At 40.0% G+C, this 24655-nt stretch overlaps 1 protein-coding gene across 2 annotated transcripts in view; it reads right to left on the reverse strand.

Moving 5' to 3' along the window:
• LOC132820729 (centrosome-associated protein 350) overlaps positions 1–24655 on the reverse strand; it is a 68332-nt gene that overhangs the window by 39247 nt on the left and 4430 nt on the right. For both annotated transcript variants that reach the window (XM_060832999.1, XM_060832998.1), the window contains exon 3: positions 4435–4614. In XM_060832999.1, coding sequence (XP_060688982.1) covers positions 4435–4614 — 180 coding nt within the window. The remainder of the gene's footprint in view (positions 1–4434; positions 4615–24655) is intronic.

A 24655-nucleotide genomic window follows, 5' to 3' on the forward strand; every position in this document is an offset into this window, starting at 1 on the left:
GCCCGGTTCCTGAATTGTATCTTCAGCTGATTGGCTGCCTTTGTGGCCATGTAGCTCTGGTTATAACTTTCCTCTGCATTAGTGGTACAACACCCGAGTAGCACCATCAACTATATTCTTAGTAGGCTGCCTTCATTTCTAAGGAGTCACACACTAATTCTGTTTGGAGCTTTGGAGACCTGTGACAGTTTTCAGTTTACCTTGCACAAACATGCATGGAAACTTTCCAGCAGTCACATATCAGTTGAACATCGATGGAGCGGAATTCAATTGACAGATACTTCTCATTGATTTGAAGATGCCTTGAATTTCTATGAGTCTTGATCCTGTGGGAATCTAGTCATTGCAACTAATGTGTGAGTCCTCTGATTCTTACTATCAACAGCAAAGTGGCATTGGTCGCCTGGGAATGTATTTGTCAACAGCAGATTGTGAGGTTCTGCAGATATTACCAGAGCCAGAAGTGAGGAAATTCAGGGCTGTAGTGGCATTGGTGCTCTGCAATTTATCCCCTCTTGGTTGACTTGGATGGAGGTGCAGCAAACAATTATTCCAGGTGCAGCAAACAATTATGAAAGTTTACTGCAAGGGCAACAAAATACAACAATAAGGAAGTCTTGTTCCAGTTGTATAGGGCTTTTGCAAGAGCACAGCTGGAGTTCTGTCTATGTAGTTTTGGCTTCCATATTTAAGAAAGGATACATTTGTGCACATTGAAGGTTCACTAGGTTGGTCCTTGGGATGAGAGGATTGGCCTATGACCGCTGTCTGGAGTTTAATTGAAAGGTGATATCTTTCAGATAGACAAAACTTTGAAGGTCACTCGTGAAGCTGGCAACCCAGTTTCAAAATAAGGAATTGGAATTTCTTCACTCAGTGGGTTGCGAAACTTTGGAATTGTTTGTCCCCAGGCTTTGTTGATGCTTCATTGCAAGGTATGAGCAGAGTGAATATGAGAGCAAGGGGCCATTTGGTTCATTCCTGTTCTCACCTATCAGGTTCTTCTTTTTCCACTTCTGGGCAAAGCAAACAATGGAGATAGTTGACAATTCAAATTATCTTCATGGCTTAGATGCCTAGAGGCAGTTCTCTGACAAACAGACTACCAGATGTATTATTTCTCTAACAGGGCAGCAGGTTTTCCATCTGAATTATTAAGGATTTGTTCTGTTATTTCTTTTTGTAAACAATTGTGTAAACTTGGAAACTAGCTATCTGCTCTGAGCCCAGCAATGTAGCGAGCTTTGAGCTGACAAAAGAAGCATGAGTGGGTCCTCAATCTCCCACAGAACCAGGATTCTAGTTTAGTTTTCAGTAGCTGTTCTGGTGTTGATGCTGCTATATATCTTTCCCTGCTGGAGCAAAAGGCTTGAGTTCTCTCTCTCTCTCTTTCTCTTTCTCTCAGAATTTTCTCATGCTATTCTTTCCTCCTGGACTGGAGAAATGTTGCATGTGAGACAATCTATTTTAGTGAATTTGCAACTGCCAAAGGTGTGGTTATGGGATTTCTTATTTTGTCTGTATTCTACCTCTAGTATAAGAATAAAGGGTGCTTTGCTTCAAGCCTGGTAGTTTGACCAAACAAATCACATTCAGAACACTATCTTTTCACTTGCCTTAAAAATTAAGAAGGTTTGGGTCTAGGCTAGCTTCTTAATTTATTTGGTTGTGGTGGTGGTGGGGGTGGGGGTGGGGGTGGTTGGGGGGGGGGGGGGGGGTTGATCTGTTCCAAAACAGAATATATAGGCAGCAGTATTCCTCCATAATATTAAAGATTACTAGTTAGACAGCCTTTGCTGGTTTGTATCACAAAATTGTGGATGGAGTCTGCCACAAAGAACTGGGGTGTACAAAGTTAAAAATCACACAACACTATAGTCCAACAGGTTTAATTGGAAGCACACTATCTTTCGGAGCGTCACTCCTTCATCAGATGGTAGTGGAGGGCTCAATCCTAACACACAGAGTTACCCTCCACTACCACATGATGAAGGAGCGACGCTCTGAAAGCTAGTGTGCATCCAAGTAAACCTGTTGGACTATAACCTGGTATTGTGTGATTTTTAACAAAGAACTTCAATTGCAAATTGTCTTCTGAAAGCCTGAAATAGGCAAGTACTTAGCCCCTCACCCCTATATCCTATTGAAGATGACAGTGATGCAGCTACTTACTGAATACATGAGTGACCTCAGTGGGTAACAATGCTTTATCTTGATTATCTTTACTTCTCTTTCTGATTATTGAGAAGGTCCAGTTAAGAGCTGACAATACAATACCTCTGTTTTGAAGCTTGTAATTTGTTCAACTCCTAAGTGTTTAAGTACAATAAAAGCTTCCTTTTTGTTGTGGAGTAATTCTTTTTCACAGGTGTAGCATAGCCAATTAATACTCTTCAGCTTCTGCTGTAATGTTATAGTTTGAATGTTGTGTTCTTTCAATGGAACAAACAAGCCTTAGAATTATAATTGTAAATCAGTATAAAATTGCTTGTAATTTTAAACCTACTCATAAAGTTCAAAATAAATGCAAACCTTTATTTTTCATGTCACTCACATGCATTTTTGATTTAATTTTCTGGCTGTACAACCGAATGAAACCTTTGTGTTTGAGGAGTGTGCAAACAGCAATCATTCTTACTTGTTTAGTCAGGGTACAGTAAGGCTATACTTGAAATGTAGTTATTCCATGCCTACACAGGTAACCTGTGATACAATCATTTTTGTAATGCCATATCAGAATTCTTGAATCTCATAATATTGAAACTCATCTTCATAAATCAACTGATTACTCCTCATCACTTGCAGTCTGTTGGAGTACATCACTTTTCTGTACCACCCAAGTAGATTTATTGGCACCAGATGGCATTTCCCACCTGCCATTCTTTCTGAAACACTACATACCCTTTCTTTGTGACCTTTTGCAGAGCCAACTGAGAGTGTGCGCCTAGCGTGGTGAGGTTGGGGTCGAATAGGAGACAGGTGCCAATGTGCGGATCTAAGTGAAAAATTGCACAACACCAGGTTACAGTCCAACCGGTTTATTTGGAAGCTCTAGCTTTTGGAGTGCTGCTCCTTCAGGACTAGCAGTGGAACAGGATCATAAGACACTGAATTTATTGCAGAAGATTACAGCATCATGCAGCTGAAATGATATATGGTGTTGTGTGATTTTTAACTTTGTCCACCCCAGTTCAACACTGGCATATAAATGTACAGATCAGCAAGTGGAGTGGTTAGCAGGGCCCTGGAGAAGCAGAGCAGCTAATTCCTATCAAACTAATTTGCACAGTTTGTTCTGATTCATTTCCAATGTTCCCTCAAAGCCACTCAGTATTACAATGGCAAGGTAAGAATCATGAAGTAAGTTGTGAACATTTTCTACCTGTATTTCCAGAATGTGCTTTTTAAAAGAGAGTTGATAAAACTAAAAATGGCTGTGAAAGTTAAGTGGCTATCTGGCAAGAAAGACTGATGGAATGTCATTCCTAACAATGCACGAGAAGTTGAAAGGGGGAAGAGGCAAATCAAATCAGACTGCACTGTGATCTTTCATGACAACAAAGCAAGCAAGGAAGTGATGATTCCCCCATCCTACAGCAAGCTACCTCCTCTGATTATGTTCCAAACTACAAACACATTTTTTGTTTTCCCTTTTGCAGAATGCAATAGGACAGGAGTTAAAAATCCAGTTTCGATTTAAGTAATAAGCTCACTCTTTATTAACTGAAGAAAGACTGGAATACATTGACTCTTTTTAAACCCAAGTTAGTTTAGGAGGAGAAAGATATCCACAAGAAAAGGGATCTATTTTTAAACTAAACTTCTTGCAACCAAAGTGAGGCAATAGAATAAAGGAATGGAGCCAGTTTAACCCTCTTCACCCAAGAGTTTAACAATTTGGGACATCTCATTGGGAACCATAATAAATTGGCAGGTTCTGGGCATAACAATGTAAATGGGAAGGGAATATGTGGTGAATAGTCCACCAGCTATTCCACTTGGTATCCAATATATATCACAGAAGTGAATTTTCACATTGAGTAATTTTTTGGAGAAGGAAGTGGTTTCAATTACGCACATTTGAGGAGACATTACTGGAACTGGGTGGTTGAGTTAGCAAATGGATGTTTATAATGTTTCACTCTGTAAATTAATGTATAATTGAATCAAGATTGACTCCAGTCTTATCCTTCATCAACTAGCTATTTGAAACAGAATATATGCACTCCCCATTAAGATTGAACATCCACAGTAATATGCGATACTAATATTTCATTATTTGAATTTATTTAACTCTGATGCATTTAGAAAGTATAAAATGCATATTCTGTGGATTTTCAATGTCTTAAAATGATAGCTTCTCCACACATATGAAGTTCTTATTTACACAGCTATACATTACAAGAGTAGAGAAATCAATAAGTGAAAAATTACCTTGTCCTGAAATCTTTTATTTGTTGACATTCCTAAGCTTTGTTCCTCTAATAGTTGCTTGTTGATGAGCTGAAGTTTCTTCATTTCTTTGTTGAGCTGATTGAGATCCTCGTCTTTTTCAGTGAGCAGGGCCCTGAGAAGAGTCACATGGCTGTTTTGAGTTCCATCCATCTCTGTAGCCTGAAAGAAATGAAAATGTATTCAACTTCTTGTAAAACAATTTTTAAAAGTTTATCTTGACAATTATGTACCATATATCTGAAAATTGTAAGAACTTTACTTGTATTTGGTTCAATACACCATTAATTATTGATAACACTCCCATCCCTGAATCAGAAGATTCATTATAGAATGAGGTGTGAAGCAGAATTTCTCTGTAAGATTGTTGAAGCCTATGGAATCAAAGAGAAAAAGAAAGATTAGATTACATTACCTACAGTGTGGAAACAGGCCCTTTGGCCCAACAAGTCCACACTGACCCTCTGAATAGCAACCAACCCAGACCCATTCCCCTAACACTAACACTACGGGTAATTTAGCATAGCTAATTCACCTAACCTGCACATCTTTGGACTGTGGGAGGAAACCCATGCAGACAATGTGCAAAATCCATAGACAGTTGCCCTAGTGGGAACCTGGGTCCCTGGCACTGTGAGACCGCAGTGCTAACCACTGCACCACCGTGCCACCATTAGACTGAGTATAAAGTTATTGGAGTGACAGGAAACCTGTTGAACAGCTGTGACATGAGAAAAAGTGATTTTTTTTTAACAGAACAAGTGAAATGGTTTTGAGTGGAATTCCTGAGGTTATAATGGAAGGAGATACAATAAGGTTCTGAAGAGAAACTATTTGCAGAGCTAAGAGAAAGGAGCAGCAGAGTGAGATCGTCTGAATTGCACTTGAAGAGCTGACAGAAATTCAATGGGCTGAATCCTGTAACGAGAATGATTGACTTCCAATGGAAGCACAAGCATCTTTCTTTGTACGAGGTATGATGCCAATCAGTTTTCCACCTGATTCCCATTTACACTGGTTTTACAAGGATCCCTTTATTCCAAACTTGATCACAACATGTTACGATATCAAGAGCAGTTACTGTCACATCATCTCTGGAGTTCAACCCTTTTATCCAGGTTTGAACAAAGGCCGTAATTTGGTTAGCAGCTAAGCAACACTGGCGCAACCCAAATTGATCATCATTGAGCAAGACATTGCTGAGCAAGTACAGCTTGGTAGCACTATTAATGATACCTTTTATCACTTTGATGATGGTCGAGAGCAGAGTTGCAGGGCAGTAGTTGACTAGGTTGAACTTGTTGTTTTTGTGTACAGGACATATCTGGGAGATCGTTCACATTTCTGGGGAGATGCCAATGTCATAGCTGTACTGGAACAGCTTGGCTAGGGTCACAGCTAATTCTGGAGCACAAGCCTTTGGTATAACTGCCAGAACTGATTGTTACCGGACTATTGTCAGGGCCTTTAACCTTTGCGGTATCTAATGTCTCCAACAGTTTCCTGATATCATATGGGGTGAACGTAATTGGCTGAAGACTGCAGTATATAGTGCTGGAGACCTTGGGGTAGGCTGAGATGGATCATCCATTCAGAACTTGTGGCTCAATATGGTTGCAAAGGTACAGCCTCATCTTTTGCACTGACATGCTGAGTTTTTCCAGCATTGAGAATGGAGTTCTTTGTGGACCCACTTCTCTTGTTGGTTGTTTAATTGTCCTCCATGATTCTTGGCTGAGTGAGGTAGAACTGCACTGCTTAAATCTGATTCACCAGTTGCGAGATCACTTAAATTTGTTTATTGCAAGCTGATTATCTGGTGTGGCACCCAGTAGTAGCGTTGTGGCTTCACCAGGTTGATACCTCATTTTTAGATCTGCCTGGTGCTGCTCCTGGAATGCCCTCCTGCATTTTTCATTGAAGAAGAATTGATCTTCTAACTTGATCATAATGGGGGAGTGAAGGATATGCCAGGCCCACAGTGTCTTGTGAATGCCCAGTTTTGATTTAATAGATCTGTTCAAAATCTATCAACTCCACTACAGAAGAGTAACCTTAATGTTACAAAGGAAGTTTATTATGTCATGGGGTAAACCCTCCTGTTTAATTTAAACTAGCAACACAGAAAAGATTTACCCTGTCCAGTAAACTGTGAAAATTTGAGAGGCCAAGAACTATTTCAAGTAAAAGTTAACAATATTATTTGTTAAAGTATAACAGAAAATAATTAACTAATAACTACTCCTTCCTCTAACCTATCTTTTACCTTCCCCTTCTATAATAGTAGTCTGATAAAACCCCCAAATAAAGTTTACCAAAAATTCAAATTTTCAAAGCCAGATGTCCACTCTTCTCTATATCTTCCTCAGCCTTTTCTTCTTCTTATGGATCACAGGTCTCTCTGATCGATAAAGATACCTTTAAGAGAGCTATTCTCTGGGCAATCTGAAGATGCTGGGTGGTTTGGCAGTTCTCGTCACAATGCACGGTTTTCCCCAGTATTATACCATCAAAGCAATGGATCGAGTCATTGGCTTTTAAGATGGTCATTATACAAATTGATTGGAGTTTGGTATTTTCTGGGTATAATTTAAAATTATTGGCTGAATTTGAATTTGTTTTATCATCTCTAGGCAACCAGCTAATCGAGTTGTTTGACCAAATGTTATATCTTGTTCAGAACATATGGTGCTGTGGCAGGTAGTTCTGCTAGCGTTTAACTCTCTTAAAGGTACAGTACACCTACATCTTCATAACACCTCCCTCTTTAAGAAAAAATGAACCACCATAATGAAAAGATGGCTTCAATTTTTTTCTACTCTTTAAGCATATCACCCTAACATAGAGATAACTTTAATCTAAGTTCACCTTAACTTCTTCCCATACAACTATACATATGTATATAACATTAAATAAAGACAAATCTCATCTAAACTTTATCAGTTAAATCTGCGTTAACGCATCTGTGATTACCTTCTTACGACCCGCAACATGTACAATTTTTATATTAAAAGTCTGTAATGTAAGAGTCCAATGAAATAGTCTCATATTCTTGTCTTTAAAGTGTTCTAAGAGTACAACAGGATTGTGATTCATATACACCTGTCTCCGACACATTGTTCATGACAAATACATTAAAACGTGGTAAAGCCAGTACCAAACTCGATAGTTCCTTTTTTATTGTGGAGTATTTCCTCTGGTAGATGTTGATCTTCTTTGAAAAGTAACCAACTGGCAGTTCAATCCCATCTTCATCTTCCTGCAGGAGTACAGCTCCAAATCCTATGTCACTAACACTGATGGCAACTTTAAAAGGTTTTGAAAAGTTTAGTGTAGGTAAAACTGGTTTGGTGGTTAATATTGATTTCAAATGGTTGAATGCCTTCTGGCATTGTTCTGTTCACCAAAACGTTGTGTTCTTCTTCAGCAAATCAGTTAACGGTGCCACTACACTGCTGACATTTGGAAAAAGCTTCCGATAGAATCCACTGAGTCCTAAGAATTGATGCACCTCTTTCTTCAAGTTTTGTCATGGAAATTCCTCGATGGCCTTCGTCTTTGCGTTCCGTGGGGGCCAATCTTCCATGATCGATCTTATGTCCCAAGAACGTCACCTCTGCTTTCGCGAATTCAGTTTTAATTAAGTTTATCACCAGTTTTGCTTCTCATAGTTGTTCAAAGAGCTCTGCCAACTGTACCATGTGATCTTTCCAGGACTTACTAAAGATCACTACATAGTCCAAATAGACTGCACAGTTTTAACCCAGCCACAAGTCTGTTCATGATTCTTTGGGATGTGGTGGGTACATTCTTCATTCCAAAAGGCATCACTTTAAGCAGATACAGCCTATCTGGGGTTACAAACGCAGAACTGTCTTTCGCCGTCTCTGATAAAGCTACCTGCCAGTAACTATGCATTAAATCTAACTTGGTGATGTAACTGATTTGTCTGACTTTCTCGATAAAGTCCTCCAATCTAGGAATTGGATATGAGTCCAATTTTGTAATGGCATTGACTTTCCAATATTGCACACAGAATTGTCTGGTTTGAGAACTAAGACGGTTGGCGAACTCAACTTGCTCTGGCTCGAAGATGTCTTCGTAGAGTTTGGCCTCCACCCCCATCTGGACCTATCTGGCTTTGGAATAATTAAGCCGATAAGGGTGTTGTTTTATTGGAGCAGCATTCCCTACGTCTACTTCATGTACAATAGCATTACTCCTCCCTATTTGATTCTTATTTCTGCCCTTATACAGGACTAAAAAAATCTTTTAACCGTGTTCCATGCTCCTGAGACATAGCTTATTAACCTATCCCACTCTTCAAGGACTTCTTCAATTTTTAATCAATTTTGCGGTACCTCAAAATCCACATCATCTGGATTTGATTCCTCCCTCTGCAGGGCAGTAACTAACACCTGTTTTCTCCTCTTTCTCTCTAGGTTTCAACATGTTCACATGACATACCTGATACTTTTCTTCTCTATCTGGCATCTTTACTAAAGCTCACCTGACTTGACTTTTTTCTCAATTTGATAGGGACCACTAAACCCGGCTTTGAAGGGATCACCTGTCATTGGTAACAGTACTAACATGTCATCCTCTCAGGAAAATTCCTCTGAGGAAAATTCTCAGAGCTTTTATCTGCCACCTGCTTCATTCTATACTGTGCCCTCTTTAGGTGCTGTTTAGCTCACTCACCCACTCAATTTAGTCTCTCCCTCACCTCCAATACATAATCAAAGTGTGAGCTCTCCAACTTGCGTGCTATAAATTTTTAAAAAATTAATTTCAAAGGACCTCTCACTTTGTGCCCAAATATTAACTTGAAGGGCATCTCTAATGGCAAACAATACGAATGGGGATACCTTTATCCCAGTCATTCGGGTAATCCTGACAGAATGCTCTCAACAGTGTCTTCAAGGTCTGATGCCACCTTTCTAAAGCTCCTTGGGATTCAGGATGATATGCACTGTATTTAAAGTGCTGTATACCTAAGCTAATCATAACGCCCTTAAACATCTGAGCAGTAAAATTTGATCCTTGGTCTGACTGAGTCTCTCTGGGTAGCCCATACCATGTGAAGAAAACTCATAACTCCTTTCCTACATTTTTTTGTCTTGATACTCCGCAATGGAATCACCTCCAGACACATCCATTACGCTTAACAAGTATTGGTTCCCACTTTTAGTTCTCGGGAGGGGATCTACACAATCAATTATAACCCACATGAAAGATTCTTCAAATGTGGGAATTGGCAACAAAGGTGCTGTTTTAAGTCCTCAGTTTCTTGATGTTCCTTGGGCTTCTCCAAAACAAGAGGTATCATTCCTACCTTGGATCCTGCCAAATCATTCCCAAGAACAAACTGAATTCCTGAAACTGACCATCTGTCAATCACTCCCAGTGTTACTTTCCCAGTCTTAAGTTGGCACTCCAACCTGATCTTACATAGGGCAACGCTAAATTTCTGTTCACCTATCCTACAATTTACCACATTCTCGAGTAACAGATCAGAAAGAGTGCATATTAGCTCATCCCTTCCTATCAGTGACTGGTTAGATCCTGTATCTCTCAAAATTATAACTCTTGTCCTTCTTCCCCTGTTCTTTCTGAGTAAACGTTACTCACAGAGGCAAATTCTTTGTAGAAATCAAGTACTAACTCCATACCCAACCCCTGTTTAGGCTGTGCACTCTCCTGCAGCTCCTTGGCTCTTCTTGGGGTCTCTTTTACTAACTTCACTAATGCCACTGACTTAGCTTATTTAACCACACCTTTAGCACAGTGCCTTTTTTTAATGATCAACAAAGTGACTTTGTGTGTCCCACTTTACCACAGTGGAAACACCGGAGGCCTTTCATCTCCTTTCTACCCTCTTGGGCTTCTTTTTAATCCTGTGGTAAATACTTACCAGTGCTCTCCATTCTTGCTTTTGAAGTGTAGGATCTCCCCTTCTCCCAACTTCTATCCCTCACAGTATGAAATTCTGGCTGGAGGCTTGTCTTATGCACCAACATGTACTCATCTGCTAATTCTGCTGCCCTTCTCACTTCCTAAACCTTCTGGGTTCCTCCATGTGAATTATTACTATCTCTGGAAGTGAGTTTTTAAACTCATCCAGCAGAATAATCTCTCTTAGAGCCTCAAAGGTCCTATCTATTTTCAAAGGATGCACCAATTGATCAAAATGCCCATGTATAATTCTTTTGAACTCAGCATAAGTCTGACCCGGTTCCTTCTTTGTGTTTCTGAACTGCTGTCAATATACTTCTGGTGCCAATTCATATGTACTTAAAATAGCCTGCTTAACCTCTTCCTAATCTCTTGGCACCTCATCTGACAGCATAGCAAATACCTCACAAGCTCTGCCTACCAGTTTAGTCTGAACTTGCATTACCCATAAATCCTTGGACCACTCCATCTGACCAGCCAATTTTTCAAATGAAATAAAGAAGGCTTCAACATCTTTCTCAGCAAAATGTGGCAGAGTTTAGACAAATTTGTATATATCACTACCTTTTCTTTTAATCTCCAAACTGTTAACTTGACTTTGCTGACTAAGTCACAACATCTCAATTTCAAATTTTCTCTCTTCTTGCTCAGCTATGAACCTTCTTTTCCTTCTTTTTTCCATTCTGTCCTTTCTCTCTCCCTTTCTTCTCTCTCTCTCTCTTTGTCTCCCTTTCTTCTCTCCATCTTTGCTCAGCCAAGAACCTTCTTTCTCTCTCTTTTCTCTCTATCTATCTTCCAACTTGGATGCAAGCATAAGAGGTACAGTTAGTACATTTGCAGATGACACCAAAATTGGAGGTGGAGTGGATAGCAAAGAGGGTTACCTCAGATTACAACAGGCTCTGAACCAGATGGGCCAACGGGCTGAGAAGTGGCAGATGGAGTTTAATTCAGATAAATGTGAGGTGCTGCATTTTGGGAAAGCAAATCTTAGCAGGGCTTCTACACTTAATGCTAAGGTCCTAGGGAGTGTTGATGAACAAGGAAACCTTGGAGTGCAGCTTCATAACTCCTTGAAAGTGGAGTTGCAGGTAGATAGGATAGTGAAGAAGGCATTTGGTATGCTTTCCTTTATTGGTCAGAGCATTGAGTACAGGAGTTGGGAGATCATGTTGCGGCTGTACAGGACATTGGTTAGGCCGCTGTTGGAATATTGCGTGCAATTCTGGTCTCCTTCCTATCAGAAAGATGTTGTGAAACTTGAAAGGGTTCAGAAAAGATTTACAAGGATGTTGCCAGGGTTGGAGGATCTGAGCTACAGGGAGAGACTGAACAGGCTGGGGCTGTTTTCCCTGGAACTTCGGAGGCTAAGGGATGACTTTATAGTTTACAAAATTTTGAGGGACATGGATAGGATAAATAGACAAAGTCTTTTCCCTGGGGTCGGGGAGTCCAGAACTATAGGGCGTAGGTTTAAGGTGAGAGGGGAAAGATATAAAAGAGACCTAAGGGGCAACTTTTTCACACAGAGGGTGGTTACGTGTATGGAATGAGCTACCAGAGGAAGTGGTGGAGGTACATTGCAACATTTTTTTTCCTACTTCCATTTAACTATTATCTTTTTTTACATAATATATTTTTATTAAGAACAAATAGATTTTTAAATACTACAACAAATACAAAACAATGCAATTCAAAACAGTACAAAAATAGTACAAAACTAAACCAAAATAATAAAAAAATTCCCCAACCCACCTTCCTATACGAATGTATAAACATATATAGAGAAGTATAAAATTAAAAAAAAACCTAAACTAGATATTATACTAACTAAATAAATACCTAACAACAAACAAATAAATAGTAATAGCTTAGCCCAAACAAACAAAACACTCATACATTCACAGTTCCTCCTCCCTGGATATTGGACTCATGAAACACAATCGTTATGGCTATATAAAAGTCCTTATTAGTGTGGCAGATAAATCTGTGTCCAGGTATTTCAAAAAGGGTTGCATGCCTTGTAAAAATTCACAGTTTTGTGGTGTACCATATTTGTGAGAAAATCCAGGGGAATATGCTCCATAACAATCTTCCGCCAACTCGACAGGCCTGGGGGGTTTTCTGATATCCAACCTAGCAAGATATTCTTCTTTGCACAGAATATAAGAATATTGAAAAGTTTTGCCTTATGTGAGTCTGCAGGAAATACAATGGGTAGGCCCAAATGGAATGAAATAGGGTCCTTCTCCACTGCTACACCTAAAATCCTCTCCATTGCACCCACCACAGCGCTCCAATATGTTTGAAGCCTGTCACAAGACCAAAGACAATGGGTAAGAGTGCCCCTGCAGACCTTGCACTTGGGGCATGCTGAAGATATCCCTGGTTTAAATTTTGATAAACGGTCTGGGGCTAAGTAGACCCTGTGGAGAATCTTTAACTGTAAAGCATGGGTCCTATTGCAAATTGATATCTTCCTTGCATTCTCCCAAATATCCTCCCATGCCTCTGAAGAAACTTCAACACCCAGCTCTCTTTCCCACATCTTGCAGAGTCGATCAGACTCATCTGAGGTGGCACCCCCCAATGGGTGATATAGAGTACTGACAGAGAGTGTACTCTTAGCCCTTAGTACCCCTCTTTCTATGTCAGATTTGTAGGGATCAGTCAAAGGTGTGGTCCTTTTTTGAATAAAATCCCTAACTTGACAAAAAACAAAAAACAAAAGTTACTATTAGGTAACTTGTATTTCCGTATAACTGATCGAAGGACATCATTACACCTCCCTCAAATAAATCACCCATGCAAGATATACCCCTAGCTGCCCAACGTTTAAATCCTAAATCTATCATACCTGGCTGAAAACTCGGCATACCCACTAAAGATGTAAACAAAGATGTTTTGCCAATATTACCTTCTCTCTGCCGAAGTGCCCTCCATGCTTTAACAGTATTGATGACTATTGGGTTATGGAAATATTCCCTAACTGTCCTCACCTTGTCCAAAAACAGCAAACTGGTAAGGGGGCACCTTGCCTGGGAGACTTCGATATCTAGCCATATTGAAAGAGGGTAAACCACAAACCCAATCACTTACGTAGGTCAAAAGCGAGCTTAATTGGTAATTTTTAATGTCCGGAAGGTCTATTCCCCCCAGTCTGTGAGGCAACTGCAGTTTGGCTAATTTAATGAGGGGCCATTTATGGTGCCAGATAAAGGAGATGAACCAAATGAATATTTATCTTAATAAGCGCTCTTCGACCCAACCATGAGACTGGAAGTGCCTCCCATCTTGGAGATATTATTTAATTTTTTCAAATAATTGAGTAAAATTGGCTTTGAACAGCCAATCCAGAACTGGAGTAATGAATATGCCCAAATACATAAAACCCCCCTGTGACCACCTAAATTGGAATTTATAGTCACTCTCAAGAGCCAACTCTTTTGTAAAACCACCCATAGGCATAGCCTCTGATTTAGCAAAATTGATCTGATACCCTGAAAAACCGCCAACCACGTGAATGCATTGTATCAGGCAAGCCACTGAAAGTGCTGGATTTGTCAAGAAAATTAAAACATCATCTGCATACAGCGAGATCTTATGTAATTTTGACCCCACTTCTGGAGCTGATATATTGAGATCCCCATAAATGGCCTCTGCAAACAGTTCAATCATCAACATAAAAAGTAATGGTGAAAGGGGACAGCCCTGCCGGCTGCCCCTAGAAATATTAAAATTGCTTGATTGTATCCCATTGGTAATGACCGCAGCGAGAGGTACACTGTAGAGAACCTTTACCCATCTTATGAAACTTCGCCCAGACCAAACCAGTCTAAAGTATAGCAAAGGTACGGCCACTCAACTCGATCAAATGCCTTCTCTGTATCTAAAGAAATCACCAATCCCTGTATTGACTGCTGTTGGCATGCTTGAATTACGTTAAGCAGCCTCCTAACATTATTGGAGGATCGGCGACCCTTTATGAAGCCTGTCTGATCCTCTTTAATAATAGAAGGTAACACAGTCTCCAGCCTTAATGCAAGAGCCTTAGAAAGGATCTTAACGTCCACATTTAAGAGTGAGATGGGTCTGTATGAAGCACAGTATTCTGGATCCTTCCCTTTTTTAAGGATAAGTGAAATATTGAACTCTCTCAGAGATGGTGGGAGACAAACATGACTGTATGAATCATTAAACGTATTCAGCATCGGTCCTGACAGTATACTTATAAATTCCTTATAGAATTCACTGGGAAGTCCATCGGGACCGGGCACCTTTCCACTCTGAAGCTGTCTCACAGCTTCCTGCACTTCTTGCTCTGGTAATGGGGCATTGAGAAAGGACTGTTGTTCGGGAGTCACACCCAGAGCTTCAGATCTCTAAAAAAGGATTCCATTTTGGCCTGCCCCTCCTCACAATTCTCAGACTGATATAACTTAGAGTAGAATCTCTGGAATGCTACATTAATCTTTTTAGAATCACATGTTAGATTTCCAGACCCCTCCCTAATCGCTGTAATGGTTTGTGGGGCACTCCTCTTTCTGGCAAGGTATGCTAAGTATTTGCCTGGCTTGTCACCATGCTGTATAACCTTTGCTTTGCAAAAGCCAGCTCCTTCTTTGCCGTCTGCGTGAGCACAGAATTTAGTGCAGACCGCAGTGCCATAATCCTCTGGAGTTAGACCAACGAGGGTGTGTCAAAATAGGCCTTCTCGGCTGCCTTCAACCGTGCTTCAAGGAGACATTGCTGCTCACCCTTCTGCCACTTCCTACTTGTGGAATATGAAATAACTAACTCTCTAGCGTAAGCTTTGGCAGTTTCCCAGAGGACAGATGAGCTATCAACCGAGCCTATGTTGATGTCTAGGAATGCCCGAAATTCCCTAGAGAAATACTCCACAAACTTGCTGTCCATGAGAATAAAGGGGTCCATTCGCCAGTGCCTTGAATCCACTGTAACATTCTTAATTTTAACCATGAGGTACACTGGAGCATGATCAGAGATGGCAATATTACCAATCGTACAGGATGCCACCAGATCCAGGGTTACCGCAGGGGTCAGAAAAAAATCAAACTTTGTGTGACATCTGTGTGGATTGGAGAAAAACATGAAATCCCTACCTGTAGGGTGGAGACACCTGCAGACATCCACCAACCCTAATTCCCCACACAAACCCAATAACTGTTTAGTTTGTGCAGAGAGTATCGAGGGACCTTTAGGCAACCTGTCTACTGTGGGGTCCATGAGGCAGTTAAAATCTCCCCCTATAATGATGTGCCGAGACTTGAGACTTACCAGTTTAGAAAAAGCATTTACCAAGAATTTAAGAGGATGTGCTGGGGGACAAAACACATTTAAAATGCCATACTCTTCCCCATTTATTAAGGCTTTAAGAATTACAAACCTCCCGTATGTGTCTTTAACACATTCCAACAATTTAAATGAGAGATTTTTCCTAACCAGTATAGCCACTCCCCTACTTCTGGTATTAAATGATGAAAAATAAACTCAGTCAAAGCCATTCTGCTGTAATTTCAGATGCTCCTTGTCATCCAAATATGTCTCCTTAACAAAGCAATATCCACCTTCTCCTTTCTTCATCTTAATTGGTGAGTGACTTCCCTTGATATTCCAATCAAATCATTAGCCATAATCTTCTGCAATTACATTTAAAATCCAGAGAGGAGGAACCCGAACCACAAATTGCTGAGCCTTACTGTTGCATGATCCACCAAATATAAAAACTACATAAACTAAAACCATTACATTTAACAAACATACAAAAATATTAAAAATAAAAAACAACAAAAGCCAGAAAACAAACCAACATATAAAGCGCCAATAGCGCTGAGTAGGGGAACTCACCCCCTGCCCAGAGGGGGCAACTACCCATCCCGTACTGCCATAAATAGGCATCTAACTATCTCAAACACTTTCACTTCTCCCAGCTAGAGCTGCATCGCAAGCACAGGCTAAAAAGAATAAACACCCCATAAGAATATCAATATGAATAAAAAAAATTCTTTTATATAAAAAAAGGGAGAATAAATACCTCATTCATCTTTTGGTATGTCCTAACTTAGAAATTTAAAATGTACATCTTAACCACCGCCAGACATAGTTTGAACCAAAGTATTATCAATAGAGGAAAAAAAAGGGGGAAAACAAAGCTCCACCCGGATTTTCTCCATTTCTTTTACAGAACGATAAACACATACCTAAGCAACGATATTTATACATACTACAATTGGTTAACTTAGGTTAGTTTGTCCACAACGTCTCTTGCCTTCTCCGATGTGTCAAAGAGATGCATGGATCCATCTAAGGTGATCCGAAGCACTGCTGGATATCTCAGGGAGTACTGAATCCCAAGCTCCTTCAATCTTCTCTTGACACCATCATACGATTATCGTTTCTGGATCACCGCTGCTGAAAAATCCTGAAAAAACATGATCTTAGACCCCTCGTAAATTAGGACCTTTGGATCCTTCCCCTGGAGTCTGGAAGCCTCCATGACTCTCCCCTTATCCCTGTAATGATGGAACCGCACCAGGAAAGGACGAGGGCATTGACCCAGACCCGACCTTTGTGCTACGACCTGGTGAGCCCTCTCTATCTTCAATCCTCTCATGCCAGTCTCCAAGTCAAGGAATTTTGGAAGCCAATCTTCAACAAATTCTGCAGGCCTGTCACCCTCCTTACCCTCAGGCAGACCGATGATCCGAATGTTTTTTCTCCTGCCCCTGTTTTCAAGATCATCCACTTGGTCATGCAAATTACAAATCCGCATCTTCAGGGCTTGGATCTCTTCCACCACTGTGACCCTGTGCTCCACCTCATCCGTCCTCTTCTCCAGGTCTCCCAGCTGCTGCTCATGCTTCTGCAGCATATGAGAGACTGGAGCCAGCTTATCTTCATTCTGTTTCCCCTACATCTCGCAAGATTTCGAGAGCTGGTTCACCAGGTCCTGGAGAGTAATCTGCTCAGAGGCTGCTGCAGCCTGAGCTGCAGGCCCGGCCTCAGATGCTCCTCCTCCCTTTTTAGGCATTTCTGGACAGCTGAAAATACAGGTAAGTCAATTGTTAAATGTTTCTTGGGGCTCCACAATCTTTCCAACACCCCAAGAAATCCTGATGATCTGGGTTGGGTGGGTTAAAGGACCGTCCTGCTCCTCCTGCAATGTGAAGCTCTGCAGTGTGATCTTCTTAGATCCCCCCAAATGCAACATTTAAGAGGCATTTGGATGGGTATATGTATAGGAAGCGTTTGGAGAGGTATGGGCCGGGTGCTGGCAGGTGGGACTAGATTGGGTTGGGATATCTGGTCGGCATGGACAGGTTGGACCGAAGGGTCTGTTTCCATGCTGTATATCTCTATGACTCTATTTTCCTCAATTGTAATTTAAGTTTTTCTACTTCGATTGCACGTTTATTTCTACTATGGACCGAAGTGTTTGAGTTAACTTCCTTATAATTTCAGTTTTACTTTTGTCCTTGGTTAAACCCAAGAATAATTTCTTTGCTAATTATAAACATATGGTCTTTTTCTTTCCTTCTCAACTTTTTTGGCAACTTTGCAAATCATCTTCAAATCCCAGAACCTCTTTAGCAATTTTCAGAGGCATTTCTCTCACTTTTAATTTAATCAACCACAAATCACTAAAATTGTCTCACCTACATTTTATTTAAAAGATCTAGAACATTAATCTATAAGTGTTTAAATCTGCTGGGATTTTTTGCTCCCCAAAACTATTCAAATCTGTCTGAAATAGTTTAAATCCCAGAGGAGCCCACAAATTGTTATGACTCAGGGTAAACCCTCCTGGTTAATTTAAACCAGCAACACAGAAAAGATTTACTCCATCTGTGAAAACTTGAGAGGCCAAGAACTATTTCAAGTAAAATTAATGACTTTATTTCTTAAAGTATAATGGAGAATAATTAACTAATAACTACTAACAACTCCTTCCCCTAACCTATCTTTTACCTTCCCCTTCTATAATACTAGTCCGATAAAACCCCCCCCGATTAAGGTTAACCAAAAATTCAAATTTTCAAAACTAGGCAGATGTCGAATCTTCTCTTATATCTTTCTTGATCTTTTCTTCTTCTTGCAGATTTCACAGTTCACTGACTGATAAAGAAACCTTTAAGAGATCTATTCTCTGGGTGGTCTGCAGATGCTGGTTGTTTGGCAATTCTCCTCCCAATGAACAATTTTCCCCGGTCTTATATCCCCAAAGCATTGGATTGTGTCATTGGCTTTTAAGATTGTCAATATAATAAATTCAAACTTGATTGAAGTTTGGTATTTTTGGAGTATATTTTAAAGTGATTGGCCAAATTTGAATTTGCTTTATCCTCTCCAGGCAACCAGCTAATCAAGTTGTTCAGCCAAATTTGACATTATATCTTGTTCAGAACACTTGGTGCTGTGTCAGGTAGTTCTGCTAGCTTTTAACTTTCTTAAATGTGCAGTACACCCACATCTTGATAACAAATTCATCTCCATGCGGATTGAACAGTGGGTTCTTCTTCTAATATTTTCATTCACAGATAGATTGGTGAGATCATGGACATGTATACTTTTCTTCTTGTTGGTTCCCTCACCATCCGCCACAGACCCAGTCTAGTAACCATGTCCTTTGATATTCGATCAGCTAGTTGTAACATCAAGCCACTCTTGGCAGTGGACGTTGCAATTTTCCATCAAGACTATATGCTGCACCCTTTCCACCCTTTGTTTCTTCTCAGTGGTGTTTGACATGGAGCAATACTGATTCATCAGTGGGAGGGTGAGGATGGGAGACAAGGGGTCCCTCTAATGATTAACATCTTATCCATGTTTTACCTGATGCCATGAGACTTGTTGGAATCAGAGCCATAACTGAAGGCTTCCAGGGCAGCTCCTAGCCATCAGAATACCATAATGCCTCCACCTCTGCTAGGTATATCCTCTGCCAGTGGGACAGCACTTTACAACTGAGGTCTGATTCCATGTGTGTTTAGCTGTTGTTTCATTAGTCCGTAGAACACAATTAAGCATAGGCCTCCTAACAATACGAAGGAACACTTTGCAGGGTTGACAGAGCTGCATTTGTCCTTGTTGTTTCCAGTGCCTATGTTGATACTGAGAGATATATTCAGATTAATTCTTCTCAGACCTCATAGCAGCTTGACACAACTGAATAGCTTGTTAGGTCATTTAAGTATCGATCTCATTGCTGCTGGTCTGGAGTCACGAGTGGGCCAGACCGATTCAGTGTGACTTTCCTGTGAAACTGCAATTAAAGCTTTTAAAAACAAAAGCATCAAAAGCCTGTTCAGAAAAGAACAATATACAGGCACACAATAAGCAATTAATGTGACGAGATGAAGTTTTTCCACAGAACGTAGAAGATTTATTCTGCTTAAGTTGAAGAAAAAAAGCCATCAAAGAAGGATAGTGTGACCTACTTCATATTGTGTACAATCAGTAGCATCAATTGAACAAAGTGAGTCTGATCATTTTGATTGACTTGTACTTTACATGATGAAATGAAACATCTTATGATTCAATCAAATTGCTACTTCACCTTGTGTTAAAATTCAATCACCCTTAAGAAAGATTTAAAAAACACAGGGCAAGCAGATGCTACTGATACAACCCTATGTGTTATCTATTGTACATATTATCATTGTAGTGCCGAGTAAAACGCTTAAAAAAAACCCAATTAAGACCAAATCTGGGTCAGTTAGCTGGGAGGCTGGTTTGCAATGAGGCATAAAGCCCAACAGCATGGGTTCAATTCCTACATCAGCTGAGGTTACCATGAAACACTATCCTTCTCAACCTCACCTGAGGCTTGGTGATCCTCAGGTTAAACCACCAACCACTGCAGTCATTTTTCTGGAATGAGAGAGCAGCCCCATAGTCCAGTATGACTATGGCACCTTTACCTTTACAACCTAATGAACTTTCTCTTGATTGCCTCTATTGTTGATGTATTTTTCTTTAGATAGGGAGACCAAAACTATTCACAATATTCCAGGCAACTTTGAGGAAATGTACCCTCAAGAGGTATGTAGAGCAGTTCTGAACTTTTAAAAGCTACTTGAATCAAATTGCTAAATTCAATATTCACAGCATTGACAGGATTTGCTTTATCAATGCATTCTCTTAGTTCCTCACAGCAGTTCATTAAATTATTGGTTTTCGTGCATTTTTGCTAATCCTTGCCAGATCTCCTGAATTAACCCATTCAGGCAGAAATTTATTCAGTTCTGTTTATGGGCCAGAAATATGCCCCATTGTGGTGTTATGACTCTAGCCTGAAATTTGGCTTTGCTTCTTATCAACATTATCTGGTCGAGCTACAGGCAATTTCTGTGCCTTCACTGGTGGCTTGCCCATTTACTCAGTTAACTTCAGGCCTTTACTTTGCCAGCGGTAATGTAGGAATATGGAGAGACAAAAGGGGAGAGATCAATATTCAGTAGCATGTGGCATTGGAGGAACATTCCTGTATTTTTGAAAATCAAACCACAATCTTCCCTTCATGGTTTAGTGTCACAACAGTTGTTGAAGACCCTGAGCAGAAAATTACAGCTTGTATGCATTCCAGAAGCCCTAAACAATCCAGTCAGTTAGGAGTAGCCTGGATGCAGACTGTTGATCCCCCAAATATATCTGAGGTAGCTTATCTGTTTTCAACAATTTGCTAACTGATGGATCATTTTCGGATTTGTACCCTTCTCTCTTCATGAACAGAGGTGTTCCTTATTAACAGGTCTCCTGTTGAAAGTTGAGATCTGCGTTACATATGTCTGGCATCAGTTGTGGCTTTCAACTCCTTCTCCATTACCTATCAGCCTTATTTTTCTTCCCCTATATAAAGTACATACGCTCAATTTGATTTTCTTTGGTGCTTTTTAATCTGGTCACAAAACATGCCCATGTTAAATTGTATTTTCATTTCTTTATTTATCCAAGCATTTGTTGCACTTCATTTCGTTCTCATAAAAGTATGTATTTTACTCATGTCCTGTTTGAAAGTTGTACCCATGTTCTATCTGTTGATTTTTCCCCAATTAACTAGTCTAGTTTTCTTTTTTTATTTCCTTCATATTTACATTTTTCTAATCATTTGTGTGCTCCTTCTCTGTTCAACTCCTATCACAAATCTAATTGGATTATGGCGAAGCATGTTTGAAAACTTCTTTTAAAGACTGAATATTACCTTAGAACACATCAACAATATCCAAACAATGGCCCTATGATTTATTACAGCTTTGGTTAGGCTCATCTGAGTAACAATATTTGTTGAAGTCAGGTATCTGTCATTTCAGAACAAAGAGGACTTGGCTGCAGTGTTGCACAGCACATAGCTGCTTCTGTTCTGAGACACTACACATTACACAGTCTAACAGGCATACAGTTTGTGTGTAAACACGAATGTTATTACTGAACCATATGCAAAATTCAAGATGGTGATGATAATGATTCAGAGTACAGAAAAGTGATGCAATTTAATCATTTACCTTCATGGTTAATTTGTCTCAGAAGATGACTGTTACGTTCAGCTTCTTCACAGAAACCGTTGCCTTCAGGCTGTCATTGACAACAATGAATTTGCATGTGCTTTCCTACAGCTGGGATAGTGCGTCAGCTGTGCTTTAACATTGATAGCAGTCACATTAAGCTACAATTGATCTGTCACTCTAAAGGAGAAGGCTTTACCATGAGCCTCTCAAACACTACACTGCCATTTATCATCCAATCACATTTCCTCTCCTGCTTTGCCACTCCCGGCCTGCTCTTAAGAACAAACAGGAATAACTGGCAGGATTTATGCTGCTGCAACGTGCTCCACTCAAAAAAAAATCCAATTACGTACAATCTCTATCACTCAGGCTCAACCATTCAGGTACCACATTAGTTGAAAGCATTCTTTATTAAATGTTTTCTAAATTGATGCAGACAACAAAAAGGGAAATATTGCATTAAATAAATACTAAACAAAGTTAGAGCTTTTAAAAATGCTGCAATCAGAGAAAGCAATTTAATCCGTGTGATATTGGGGATACAGTCCTGTCAACAAAGAAATACGAAGATTAACCAACATGACAAATTATTTGTGCTCATGTCCTCATTGAAGTGAATGCAAATCTTTCATTCTGGAAAGTTGGTTACGAATGTAAAATGACATGTAATTAGACTAGAACAGTGCCATTTTTGGGACTTGAGATGGTGATTTGTACCAGTCCAAACTTATTGTCAGGTACTCCCTTCTTTTTTACCAGCTAGCACTGTTTGTTCTCAGCAGGACCAGTGCTGCTGGCTATTCAATAGGGTACTAAGGACAGTGGAGAAAGTGAGGACTGCAGATGCTGGAGATCAGAGTCGAGAGTATGGTGCTGGAAAAGCACAGCAGGTCAGGCAGCATCCAAAGAGCAAAAGAATTGATGTTCCAGGCATATAGGGCTTAGTCAATTCTCTTGCTCTTCGGATGCTGTCTGACCTGCTGTGCTTTTCCAGCACCACACTCTTGACTAAATACAGTGCGCTGACAACACATAATATAGATTCCCTGATCCTCTTAACAGAGAGCTCCACTGAATCATAGGATGCTGTCAATGAATGATAATGCTGCAGTTCTGACGGAGGGAAATAGGGCAGTGAAAGAGCTTCTGCATTCACGGATGCGAGGCTCTTGGATCTACTCATGGAAGTGGACAAGAAGAGAGATGTCATGATTCTAGAGATCCCAGGATGTCCTTAGGGACTGTGAGCAAGTAGTCAGGAAGATCAATCTGGGATCTGGACACAAAGATGTGACCACAAAAAGCCCCGTGAATTTGCTCCAGGTCAGTAAATAGATTTTCACATCTCCCAAGTATCACAGCACTGACCTCTGGTACTGCTCTATGTCCCATGCTCTCGTCACTCACCCATCAGTAGTTTTTGACCTTCAGGGTCACACCTAAAATTCAGAAACTCCATCTCACACATTGTAGTGATGCTTTCACATGATTCAAGCTGTTCGACACCGAAACACAACATTACACAATTATCACCATTCTGCTCTCTCTTTGCAGGACATGGTGGCACACAATGAAAAAGAAACAGAAGAGATCTATAACTCCAAATCTCCTGAGCCCTTTGGATAAGTTGATTCTCTGTATCATGGATATTCTATGCATCAGACATCATTGAGAACGTTGAAGTGGAATGTTCAGTGCTTTAGAAAATAAAAGGGAGAGGAGCAAACAAGGCCTGTTGCTTAGTAACAGAATAACCCATGACACAGAGAGAAAGTTTCTTTTGACAGGTTAGAACCATCCAGCATATTAGTGAGTAAGTGCCAGAGAAGTAGGTGTTTCAGGCAAAGGCATGGAAATCAATTGTGTAATTTAACACTGTCCAAAATAGTCAGGAGCAGAAAGCAGTCATCCTAGGTTGCTTAGAAGCTAGAAAAAAAAACACACAACACCAGGTTATAGTCCAACAGGTTTATTTGGAAGCACTAGCTTTCAGAGCACTGCTCCTTCGTCAAGTAGGTACCGAAAGCTCGTACTTCCAAATAAACCTTTTGGATTTTAACCTGATGTTGTGTGATTTTTAACTTTGTCCACCCTAGTCCAACACTGGCACCTCCACATCACACTTCGAAGTTAGAAAGAGAAAAGCTCCAGAAAGAGAAGATTTTTAAGTGTGAGAAAGATAAACATCTCACAAGGCTGTTGAAGGCATTTGTTTAAATGGTACATGTGAAGTAGTAAGGGGTCTGTGTTAGCAGTTTGTATAAGGGTCTCATGAACAGCATTGAGTCAATACAAAGCTTTTCGGAAAGTGTCAAGACCAACTGTGCGAACTGAAGAAGGAATTTTAAAATGGAAAAAGGATGACATTTTCTGTGAGGTTTGAGTGTTATAAGAAGCTGTTGATGGGAAAGAGGTTGGCTGAATTTTTATTTCTGGTATTTGTAATAAGGCCGTTTTAAATAGTTCTTATATGGTATAATTTCTTTCTTCCTTTTGTGCATAACAATGTTTGATGTTCATTTGTTAAAAGTACATTGACATTCTCCAGTGAATATATTCTGTCTGACCAATTTGGCAAACAAATTTCAAAAGTAAAATTAATGCTTGTCAAGCTAAGTTTCACTCTGGAATCTAACTTGATCAGTATTTCCATCAACTGGATGATAACAGCAGCACTTCCAATCTTTCAGGGTGTAGTGATTATAACAAGGGAACCTGGTTTA

Source organism: Hemiscyllium ocellatum, chromosome 12 (assembly GCF_020745735.1).
Source record: "Hemiscyllium ocellatum isolate sHemOce1 chromosome 12, sHemOce1.pat.X.cur, whole genome shotgun sequence".
NCBI lineage: Eukaryota > Metazoa > Chordata > Chondrichthyes > Orectolobiformes > Hemiscylliidae > Hemiscyllium > Hemiscyllium ocellatum.